At 40.7% G+C, this 12,095-nt stretch overlaps 1 protein-coding gene across 1 annotated transcript in view; it reads right to left on the bottom strand.

The window, feature by feature from the left end:
* Window positions 1–3,866: 3,866 nt before the first annotated feature.
* Window positions 3,867–12,095, bottom strand: part of LOC104959217 (oxysterol-binding protein-related protein 10-like) — a gene marked incomplete at its 3' end in the record, with an annotated part of 34,479 nt that continues 26,250 nt past the window's right edge. The window contains exons 6-7 of the mRNA XM_010787088.1: window positions 8,518–8,749; window positions 3,867–3,997 (exon numbers count right to left, since the gene is read on the bottom strand). Of these exons, the coding sequence (XP_010785390.1) occupies window positions 3,867–3,997; window positions 8,518–8,749 (363 nt within the window). The remainder of the gene's footprint in view (window positions 3,998–8,517; window positions 8,750–12,095) is intronic.

The following is a 12,095-nucleotide window of genomic DNA, read 5'->3' on the forward strand; positions in this document are numbered from 1 at the left end:
TTCCTAATCCCTAATCTAAATCTAGAGTTAAGTAAAGTAAAAAGAGTGGATTACAGAGTGAGTCATGGGTTGATATTTTCCACACGAAGCTAAAATGTGAACACGCTACTCTTTGATGTTTTCACTACAGGACCTTTAAGCCTGTTAATAAAACCAAAAGGAGCTGCCTGTAGTGAGCACGTTTAGAAGCAAAACAAATCCTATTATTTCAGATTAAATAATGGAAATGAACCATTAAAATAAACCTAGAAATATAGAGATTTTTAGACAGTGATGTCATTAGTATTAAAGTCTTACAATTATTTTTGTTCTAATAAATCCCCCCTCTGGCAGTGAAACAGCCTAATATGAATCGTTCAGAATAAGAGATGGACGTTAGAGGACGTGGCTGCCCTCTGCTGGAATTAAGAATACACAATAAAATGCCAAAAAAAAGGAAGAAGCAAATAAGACTTGAAAATATTCTTACGACTTTCTAGAGGATTTCCAAATGAAATCTTTCTCAGAAGAAAAGGGAACATGTTTTCTTTTTCAAAATCCATCTTTAAAAGAAAAACCATGATATCAGAAAAAAAGGTGCTTTTCCTACAGATTTCCCTTCCCACACTGCCTTTCTATGTAAATGAAGAACTGACTGCAGGTCTGCCATGGACTTCCTGTTCTCCAGCAGCAGCTTATATCCATAGTAATGCAGTGGACAGGCCTTATATGTGTCAAGGGAGTGCACTGGTGCAAATGCATCGACCATCCGGATTTCTGCAAACGCTAGCAATTTCGCCCCATTTCCCCAGAGTCACGCACAGACCCAATGCTCACCCTTGCTGTCTTCATACTAGGTCTGAATATCAAATACTACTGTAGTGCTACATAATTCAAATAGCCAACCTTTATTATTCTGGGGTAATGTAGTTTCTGCCTTGCACTCGAGAATGAGATTACAGGGAGAATGGAAACTGGAAAACTACCAAGATTATATCAAGAGCCGGCCTTTAGCAGCATTGGAAAAGGAAATGATTTTGTTCATGACTTAGGGTGGGGTGACATCTGACCAAGGAATACTGAAATCAGAGATAAATAAGACCATTAAACCAATTTGTTGTTGCATACTAAAAACATCAGTTTGAAAACCGTCTTGATCAGAAACCCCCTGTGCACTTGTACCCTTCCACAAGATGGCAATAGAAATCTCACCAGATCTAACTTTTCCCTACCGAACAATACACATGCTTGAATGTCATCCAAAGAACACGCCCTATCTCTGTCCTTCAAAATCGAAACGCAACCTTTAGTATGTGGAAAAAAAATCCAACGTCACTGACTGGACATGCAGTGACGAAGCTGAATCTCATTAAAAGATGAATAGACGTGTCAAGCTGGACTAAGGCGGCTTAGAAATCTGAACCGCACCTCGTCCGTCTCTCTGCCCTTCTGCTTCAACATCTGCCAGCCAGAACATCTTTGAAGGCTCGAATGAAATCTGGTTTGAGCTGCGGGCGGGAGGAAAGTGCAAAATGCTACAGAGCAGAGACGGAGTAAAATCTGAGAGTGAATGAAAGCCATAAAGTTGTGCTATAAAAAAATAACAAAAAAAGCCGGAAGACCAAAACTTCAAACTGAAGGAGTCAGGTCTTTCCGAGAGCTTACATTACAATCTTTTTTCACCGTCAACATAAACAGTGCAACTTAAATGTTATTTGGTGACATTTGTGGGTATAACAGTTTCATTCTTACCTCTTATTGTTGTAGCTACAAGTCTAATATTTCTTGAGGTAAATGTTTCCCTCCTAATATTCCTGCTGGTCCTTTATGAGTCTCCATAGTATATGATACAATTATGTAAGTCCACTCCCAGATGATCATTTTTATAGTTTGCTCAATGCCTTTATCGTAATTTATGACAGAGATTACTCATTACTGGATCACAGCATCCTAATGGCACACTTAGATGGGCAGGAGTGTACTGACAGTGGCAGGTCATTGCAGACGGTTGGCTCAGGCCCTCTGGATCATAACTGCCATCCCAATGATGGTCTGAAATGTCTCTAAAACATTATGAGCTGCCCTTCCTCTCTGCTCTTAATTGTGCTCCATGAAGTATGTTGAACAGCTCGGCAATTAGCTGGAAATGGGTTGAAACTGCCACGCTGTAATGCTCATTTTACACTCAAATGTCAATAGAAAATGATCATTAACATGACAAATGACAACTCTACGCCTCTAGATTAGACTACTGCCAGCACAGTGAAGTCCCTTGTGGCGGTGAGTCAGGGTGCTGCTTCACTGCTCACATGAGGGGTGAAAGGCCCCCACCCCCCGTACCTTGTTTTGAGGTTAGATTTAAATGTGTGTCAGCCCTTTATAAGATGTGTAAACCTATGTTAGGTGATCCATTATATGTCAAACGTTTGAAACAATAGCTTTTATGATGGTATTATATTTGAGAGAATATCACTTGTTACTTTTACCATAGCTATGGTCTAACCATTTTTTATGGTATTACCAGCTTTCAATTTATGGTATTTTAATCTCCTTTTAAGTCTGTATTAATGTCCCATTTTTATGCTGGTGGCCCTTATTACTGTTTGAAGCCCTTTGTGACGTTCTGCTCTTTAAAAGGTGCTGTTGTACATATACAGTTACTTGCTTAATGAGGAAATCCATAAGGGCAACATAGAAATCATAAATAATGGTGCATACTGTCCTTTGATGTTAACAATTAGCTTTTTTCACAAAATGATAAGAAGTCTGCCTTCCAATAAGAGAGCAAAGCCTTCTAAGCCTCACACCTTTTACCCAACTGGCACACATTCACTGCAGTGTCACTGATACAGGGGGTCCGGACAATCAGACCTCCCCTCGCTGCACCAGGCAGGCCAAAACATGAAGCGCCCCCCCCCCCCCCGCCCGGGATCGGCTCAGTTCCAGCTCTTTACTTTCTGACCCACTTTTTTGACAGCAGCTCTGTTCAAACTTTCAGAAGCAATGAGTGCTTCCCTTGCTGGGCAACAAGGTCGAACATGAGAGAATGAAAAGAAAGTGGGTCAGAAAACCAGAAAATCACTGCCTCAACACGACTGCTAGCACTGATTCGTTTCTGAGTCAACTCTAGTGAATGTGAAGTTTATTTAATTCAGGTTTTTCTACCGTCTCCCATTTTGCAAGTAGCATTTTACATTGAGTTAACTTCACTACAGCAAGAGAATACACTCACATAGCCTTGAAAAGATCAGATATATCCATCATAGTACTTTTTAATTTAGCTTCTTTGTTTCAAGATCTGTTTTCATCAAATGTTAAAGCATTTAAGGAAGCACAGTTATAAAAATGTCTTTTAGATTTGAGCACTTACATCATACTCCAGGCTTGTGCTTAAGGCTTTTATAACTTCATGGCTAAGGTAAAGCTGAAGTAGGGTAAAGTCTTTTGTATGTGTTTGCATCTAGGAGCAGAATACAATGATCCCTGATTTCTCTTGTTGTTGTGGTTTTTTTCTGCAACCCTTCTGCATGTCAGCGCCCTGGAGAACAGGGTGTACTAAAAAAAATGATATGTTATACAGTATATTCTCCTTCACAGCTTCACCTTTTGTTTAAATGTGTTCATTTGTTTAAAAAACCATGATGGCGTCGGCTGAAATGTCAAAACTAACAGTAATCAACAAACCAAAATGTGATGTATTGGTGACTATGTCCACTTCTTACTGTATATACTGTACACTATCTCCTAGATTAATGGCTCAGTCCCACAGTGGTCTGGTTCCACATCTGAGACACTATCAACTCAGGTATCCAACAAACCAAGACAAATAGGAAAAACAAGACAGAGGATTTAGGTGATATTTGTCAACATGACGTATTTTTCCTCACCTCAGCACCATGGGACAGGCTCCTTTTCCTGAAGGCCGGAGAGGGCTCGGCTGATCGTAGAGGCATCAGACCGCCGTTCTTCAACTGCTCCCCTGAGGGTGACTTTGGTACAGTCCACACAGGAGCAACATCTGAAAAAACCACAAGGTCAATTAACAACAGAGTTTAAAACAGTGAGAAGGAGAAGCATTGGGGTTTACAAGGATCTGATTTGTACTGGTGGTTTGTGTGAATACATGTTTGATTCTGGGTCAGGTGACATTTATATTAATGAAAGGTACTAGGGAGACCACTGAATCACACTCTAACAGACTGAGAGGTTCTCACAAAGTATACTGTGTTATTGACAGATGCTACACCTCAAGATACTGTGTGTCTCTGTTAAAATGTAATATTTGTTCATTGTTGTTTCCTGGCCGGTTATATTGCCTGAACTAAAGTCATATACAGAAATGATGATTCATTTTGACTCCGATCCACAAACAATAACATTAGAAATCTACATCCTCTACAGTCCACTTCATGCTGTAACTGAGCTTTGAAACAACATTCATGCCAGTTAATTTACAGCCATTTAAAGATAAATATCTAATCTGAGAGTGCAACACCTGTCTTCACATACAGAGGATGAACTGTCAGAGGGGGCTACTGAGAAGCGAAACCCCTTTAAATGTATTTCAGTCAGTGTTTGTAGCTATGTGCTATTGCAGCATGCTAACCTTCTTGGAATGATAATGCTAACATGCTACTGTGATGTTTAACATATTAAATGTCATCCTTTGCTACACCAAACTCAAAGTCTATCTAAAGCTGATTGTCAATAGTTTTGCAAGCGAGTCTTGGAGGAATTCTCATTTTGACCTGGTTATGGCTCTTGAGGGAATGTGGATCCCCATAGTTATTTCAATTCATTTGGTCTTGAACATATTGTCTTCTTATTTTTACAAAATATTGCTATGCAAATAAATGTTCCTGAACTGAAATTGATTGTTTCCCCATGAGATTTCGCGTATAGAGTAATTGCCAAATTGTGATTTGCAGATGATATGAGGAAGAAAACGTCCATATTGAATATCAAGCAGAAATACTCTGTCGCACTTCTAGCAACTGCAAATTTAGCTTCAATTAAATACAAATAATATTTGTGGTATTGATAAAAGTTAATGACACACAGGAAGACAGAGAGCAGGGTTTAAGATACTGTCTTACAAAGGCTCCTTAATCTGTTCAACAGCCTCAAAAACATCTCTATTACAGCTATTGGACTAAACCTATTTTCCATCTCCTGTATGAACAGACTCTAAAAAAAACTATAAAAACTATAAAACTATAACCAAGCTACTAGTTTCCTCATGTAAAGGCTTCTTGTATTCATCACAGTATTAGATCGCATTTCAAAGCACTGGTAATGGAGCACAGGCCCTTCTCTCTAGCCCCGGTGCTCTATTGGGTTAAAAGTGTAATGCACCAAGAGGCCGTTCTTTGATACCCATTAGTGAGAAGCAAGCTGCGCTGACACAGGTTGACATGCTGGAGAGCCTGAGGCGAGCCTGTTTCAACAAAATGAGCAGAAATAGCCCTGAGGACGGGTCTCCGCCTCGGTCAACTGACAGTTCATCTGACTGGAACCAAAAAGTATTAAAAGTGAACCTCCTCCAGCTGGCCTCCTGTCCAATGGAGACATGAGCAGGTGGTGCTCTGCCTGAAGGCAAGTGAAATGTGAGAATTGTAGACATAGAGAAATTGAAACGCTAAAAACATAAGGTTATTCTCAAGACATTTGGGGGTCAGAGTTTATTTTATGAAAATGTTTTAGGGAACATATTCTTAAAATAGATGTGTGTGTGCATGTAGCTAGTTTACAAATACATCTACTGGTACTGGTGCTAGTGAGCAGGGGGTTGTCTGGGCCATTGGATAGGGGCATGCAGGTGAATCAAAAGGCCATCGCAAATCAAACAGTGGAAAGACAAACAATCATGCAGTTTCAAATGGCTTTACTTTCCATTTCTGGGCTTTGAGATTGATTAAGATATTGTGACGCTTTCCCATCGGATTCTCACCCATGTTCTTCTTGTGCGCTCTACTTTTAGTTTTAAAAGTATCTGCTCTTTCTTATTTTGTTATGCTCCAAGGGGTTTGCAAGGTAAATGCCCTTAAAGGGAAATGTACTGCGTGTGGGGTAAAAGAGACAAAGGGTTGGGCTTCAAGCAGCATATTGCAGTGAGAGAGGGAAGCTAGAGCGAGCAGCAAAGATCCTCTGTGATCAGCTGATAATACGCTGTCTGGATTGTGACTGGCAGGTTTTTGGTGGGAGTTTGCAAAGATCCTTCAAGTTCCTTGACTGTCTTTGTGATAACTAGAGCTGACTCAGAAAATCTGCTCCTGTTGTGTAATAAAAGGAGCCTGGAGGGACAAACGTGCCAGCCAAACTCTGTCCAACCTCATGCTCGGCTCTCTACCAAAGAGTCAGTTGCCCATGCAGTGGCAAAGCTTTCCTGTGTGGGCGGAACAGATCCATTCAACCACCCAACCGACCAGACAGTCACTCCTTTATCAGCTGCATCAAATCTGGATGCTGCTCATGCCGGTGAGCCTCAATACCCATCACTTGACATAACCGAGGATCCGAACAAAAAATCTCCTCACTGAGGTGTGGGGGGGACATGCCGGAAGCGAGGAGCAGCTGGACCCCCACAAGAGTTATCAGCCAGGCAGCGTAAGGAAAGAGGTTTGTACTTGCGGCCCGGTGGTCCCATTCCACACCACCCCCTGTCAGATGAACAGGTACAGGGCAGCGTGACTGTTGGCGCAAAGAGAAGACCAACAAATTGTGAGGACGGGCAGATTGGAGAGGGATCCGGCACCCAACCAACCCAGACCCGAAAAGATACTCCCAAAGTCATACAGTAGATAGAGTTTGATCAGACTTTCTTGGCTTAAATACTCCACTAAAAACAAATGCACCTGTAGGGCTTAAAACACAGCAGCTGTCATATGCTTGGATTTACAGCAGTAACAATGGATTCTAGTCAGGAACCGTGAGATTAAGGTTAAGGAAGCTAGCAAACATGCATTTCCCTAGTCTTGTCCTCCAGAATATCCAGGGGAAGTTCAAAAGGTTACCTAAGCCAGAAGGGACTTCATCCTTTCAGCATCTACTGATCTACAGGTTCTACTCCAAGTTGGAAGTAATTGGAACACCTTTAAAGAGAGGCATCCAGGAAGCATTCAAATTGGAAGCCTGAACCGCCTGATATGACAATTTTCATTGAGAAGTAGCTGAGTTGATTTGGGACGTCAAAGCACCTCAAAATCATCTCCAAAGGCATCTTCAGACCAAAAGGAGGGTAAATTATCATAAGGCAGCATGAATTGAGACAAAAATGCATACACGCTTAATCCAGGAATTACGGAAAGAACAATAGTTCCTGGTGAGTGCACCACACACACAGTAAATGTATTCCTGGCTAGTTTACAGCTAACATCTGTCAGTTGGTACACAACCTGTTTAGTGTGAATAAGCTGAAGAAACTAAGTATTATCTTCTTCTTCAGAACACTTGAAACAATCGACCTCTCGAATTACAAGGAGACAATAGTGTGTAGCTAAAGAACATAAAGGTCAAGAAAAGCTACATAATGGAGATGAGATGGTTTTGTCCACAGCAGAGAAATTGAATATGCTGCAGATGTTTGTGAAAGTTCTACGGGCAAAAGTGAACTTTTTTTTTGTGAATTACTGGTGGCCATTGTAACTGCTGTGGATCCAAACTGACTACATCTGCCGTCTTCCAAAAAAGGAGCAATAAACACACTCAGAGCCTCCTTTCAGGCCTACAGGTAGTGAATGTTTGGGGCTCAACAGATTTTGAGTGGAGTATTACTTTGAATCATACCTAAAATGGTCTACCGGTGGGTCTACCTTCCACCTTTGGGAACTATTTCCTAATCCTTGGTATTAAGCCAATAGAACCACCCTTAGGCTGAAATTGTTTAAATTGAAACAACTTTATTGGATCCATAGTGATCTGGCACAGAGAGGGTTAAACATGGCAGAGGTCTGACATTTTAGGCACCAGTGTGGATTCCTTTGGCAAAGAAGTAATCCTTTGAGAAGATTTAAAAGTGCATAGTATTAGTCATTATTATTAAGTCATCATTCACACAAACTTTTTTTTCTTCTGACATGCATACAGTATGGGGAATCAACCTGGAAGGCCTTCAAGGATTATGTAAATAATATTGACAGTAAAACCAGAGCATACACACTTCACATTCATGCTTGTACTTGGCACTACCGTTTTAAGGAACTATTGGTATTTCAATGCAGTTGACAACATTGAAAACACACAATAAGGAACTGAAAAAAGGCACAGAACAAGACCAACAACAGTAAACTATGACAAAAAACATAAAAGGAATAAAATAAAACTATTTAAATATTGAATGCAGCATTCAACAGCATTTACTACAGACATTGAAGTTCATGGTACACATCAGGCAAGAGCCACAGTCCAGCTGCCCTGGAAGGGCCTTGCCACTGGGGCTAGGCTCTGGAGGGGGGCACTGGAAAAGCAAGAGGGATGGGGGAGATGGAGGGGTCAGGGGCTCCAGTAGCAGCACTGGAACAGGGCCGGGGGCGGACTCACCGGAGGGGGCTCCGTGGCCGGCGTAGTCGCACTGGGACTGAGGCGGTGGCTGGCTGTGGCTCTGGGTCTTTTGGAGGATGTTCAGGCACTCTCCCAGGCAGCTGAGTGTGGCGGCTGACGTGGCTTTGAGCAGCAGCAGGTCCTGGTCCAGACAGGAGAGAGGCCCCCGGGGGGGGAGAGAGTCTATGGTCTGGACCAGGTTCTTCTGCTGGCCCTCTGCTTGGGACATCACCTGGGGGGGAAGCAGAGTTAACAATAAACTAAAGAAACCACACCTTTAACTTTGACTGTAGATTGTGAGGATTTACCCCTTCATGATATTGGCTATTTCAACTTATTAACTTGAAAATACAATAAATTCAGTGAGTAATTACGTGTTTGCCTTTTTAAATGCTGGGGGATCTTTTATTTTCTTCTTTCCCTTTCTTAACTATCCAATGAAAAGACCAAACCACACAATGACATAGTTTAAACCACTTTCATATACACCTTTCACCACCTCATTCATTGATACTGTTTTAGTTGAGTGTAAGAAGTGACACAACTTCTAATAGTGTCACCTCTGTCACCTTGACAGCTGAAACTCTTTAAAACCAAAAAAGTTATTCCCTGTGCTCCACAGAACATTTCTTACTGAGAATTTGTATCTGTATTACTCACCTATTAGAGTCTAAATGTATCACAAAAATGAAGAAGACAAAGTTGGTTCTCGCTAGCGGGTAATAAGCTTCTCTCGGGGCTAATGATCGGGGTTGTTTATCAGCCTGGAAATGTTGTATTCATTAATATTGTATGGCTTCACAAACACTCTTCCTCGGCATACACTTCAATAGCACATCTGTCTTCCTGCATCAGTACACAGAGCTATTTCTGAGACACTGAGCTGTTGCAGTGAGGTTATATGTGCCATAGACATTCATGCAATGGAATTTAAAAACGAATAAAAAGCACAGAGCTTGTCCTAGAACTCTATTAGCTATTTACTTGGATCCAATGTTGAACTCCTCAGGCAGTTGGAGCTCAAATGGTTGTCTCCAATGGTTGTTATAATTAGATTCCCATTGTTCAGCATGCTGATAACATATAATTACAGTGCCCTTGAAATAATAAAGGCTTCATTTCACTAAGGCATCTCATGTGCCCCTCATAATGAGCATATTTTATGACACTGTATACAGTCATAAAGTGTTGGATATATAATCCTTTATTGCCCTTCTTTAATATGTATTGTTGAAATGTCATAGCAGCTAATCAATTTAATTCCTAGGTGAAACAATAAATCCAACCAATCTGTTGCAGCTTCTTTGGGAAGATTCCGGATATTTGATTTCCAAGGTGATAGGGCAAAAAGTGTCCATAAGAGTAAGAGAGTTTGAAAGGATTAAGAAAGTGTCATCTCTCACAAATTATGTTAGTTTAGTTAAGTGTTTTTGTCTTTGTCTAGTGATTTTCCCCTTTAATTTTGAATAGTAACCTTTCCTCTCGTTTCAGATACTCTGACCTCCCTTCCTTGTGTGTCTCCCACTCCTGTGATTGTCGACCACGCCCCTGATTGTTTCCACCTGTTCCCCATTACCTGGTGTATTTATTGTCCTCGTCTCCCTTTGTCCTGTGCCAGTTCGTTTCGTTTCTTGTGACAGTCTACCAGCGTATCATGCCAGAAAGAATCCCAAGCAGAGCTTTGAGCCACGTCTTGTCTAAGTATTCTTATATTCATACTCCTAGTGTTTTTCCTCATTGAAGTGATTTTGTTTTGTTAGTGTGTTTTCCTCATTAAGAGTGACTTTGTTTTGATACTGTTTTTCCTCGTTAAGAGTGATTTAGTTTTTGTTTACCACTGTCGTTGAGCTTTGGTTTGAATAAAACCTTTTTTGTTAAAAACCTGTGTGAGTCGTGCATTTGAGTTCAAACCCGTTTATTCAGTCGTAACAGAAAGAAATAATATACAGATTAGTCTGAAAATACGAAAGGAAAACTGATGGACAGCAGAGGGGTTGATTATCCTGCTTGGGTGACATTTGTAGGGAGTTGCCCTTCATGTTGATTCTACAGGACACAACAAAGATACATTTCAGGTAGTGCTTTATCAATAAAGAGACACGGATTAATACTGAAGTTATAGGATCATTCTAGCAAAGCTGCAAAACTGTAATTATCACTTCAGTACATATTGTGCAAAATGCAAAAGCAGGCAAAAAAGTAGAGATTCAGAGGAAGTATAACTGCATCAGTGGTGCACTAGTAATAACACACATCAGCTGCCTCAGGGTCTATATTTGTTATAGGGGTCTGTGAGGGTGGCAATGCAAGTTTTGAGCAAATGTGTTGCTATGCAACCTTAACTCAAAAAGAAAAGAAAACATACAGTGCTCAGCAATCACACAGTTCAATGGGTTTTATGATGTACAGTAAAATGCAGCCACCTTACTTAATATAACACAAAAATGAAATGTTTGCTCATACACGGAATGAGGAAAATGATAAGACTCGTAGAAGATAAGAAAAAGAGAAAACTTAGTGATTTAAAGCAACAACATCAAAAGTGCCAGAGCAAACTATATAATAAGGTATTGTCAGAATACATAAAGAAATAGTGACTCAAACACACACAGCCTTTTCAAGAGTTATTTTTGACAAACTGTCAGCAGGTGAACATCATGAGTACAACCCAGCCTCATCTGGGTGACAGGGTCAACATGAGGGCAAGAGAGTATACCTTCAAGTATAATTCAACTACACATGCATTAAATATGAATCACATTCATTTATGTGTGTTGGCGTGCCACAATATCGACACCGACTCCCAGGTATTGATTTCTGTTCTTTTTACTATTGAAAATAGGTCAGATCTTATGTAATGTAGAGCTGCAAGCAACACATTGATTTGCACAAACCCCTCCTATCCCCTCTGTCTCTCTCTCACAAACACATTGACAACAGACAAGTCAGTAAATAGCTCCTCCTCTCCGTGCACTCTCAACATGTTCATACGCTGGAGGAAGAATTTTGGTTGACAGGCCATTCCTGCATGTAATCAATCAGGAGCTCTCAAACGATAGCATCATGAACACCTCTGCCGAAATGTCTCCAAATTGGATTCATCCACGTCAACTATGACGAGTAGACTATCCATGTTCGGTACCCAACCCTGTCATTATTAGAGACACAACTCTTCAATTAGGTCACACAAGTCTAAGATAACGTAAGAATACAGCCGGGTTGTCAAAGTTAGCACACTGTAGCTGCTAGTCCACAACAAACACATGCACCACGCTATTCCTGATATTCCAACAAAAACTAGCTCATAAATGTAACTAATAAGTAATAAAAGAAACTCTCATCCACAAGTTTATTTAAAAAAACTCAGCATACGTTTTTAAATAATGTTGCTCTCTAGATTTTAATAAATGCAAAGTTCATATTATTTATTATTGTTTGGTTTTGCAGGTTACATGTTAGTCCTGGCAGCAGAGATGCGCTACAAGGCTAAGTCAGTGGGTTTACAGTAATGGCAGCTCTCCTCCACACACACACACACACACACACACACACACACACACACACACACACACACCCAC

This window comes from Notothenia coriiceps, unplaced genomic scaffold (genome assembly GCF_000735185.1).
Source record: "Notothenia coriiceps isolate Sejong01 unplaced genomic scaffold, NC01 NC01_scaffold00030038, whole genome shotgun sequence".
Taxonomy (NCBI): domain Eukaryota; kingdom Metazoa; phylum Chordata; class Actinopteri; order Perciformes; family Nototheniidae; genus Notothenia; species Notothenia coriiceps.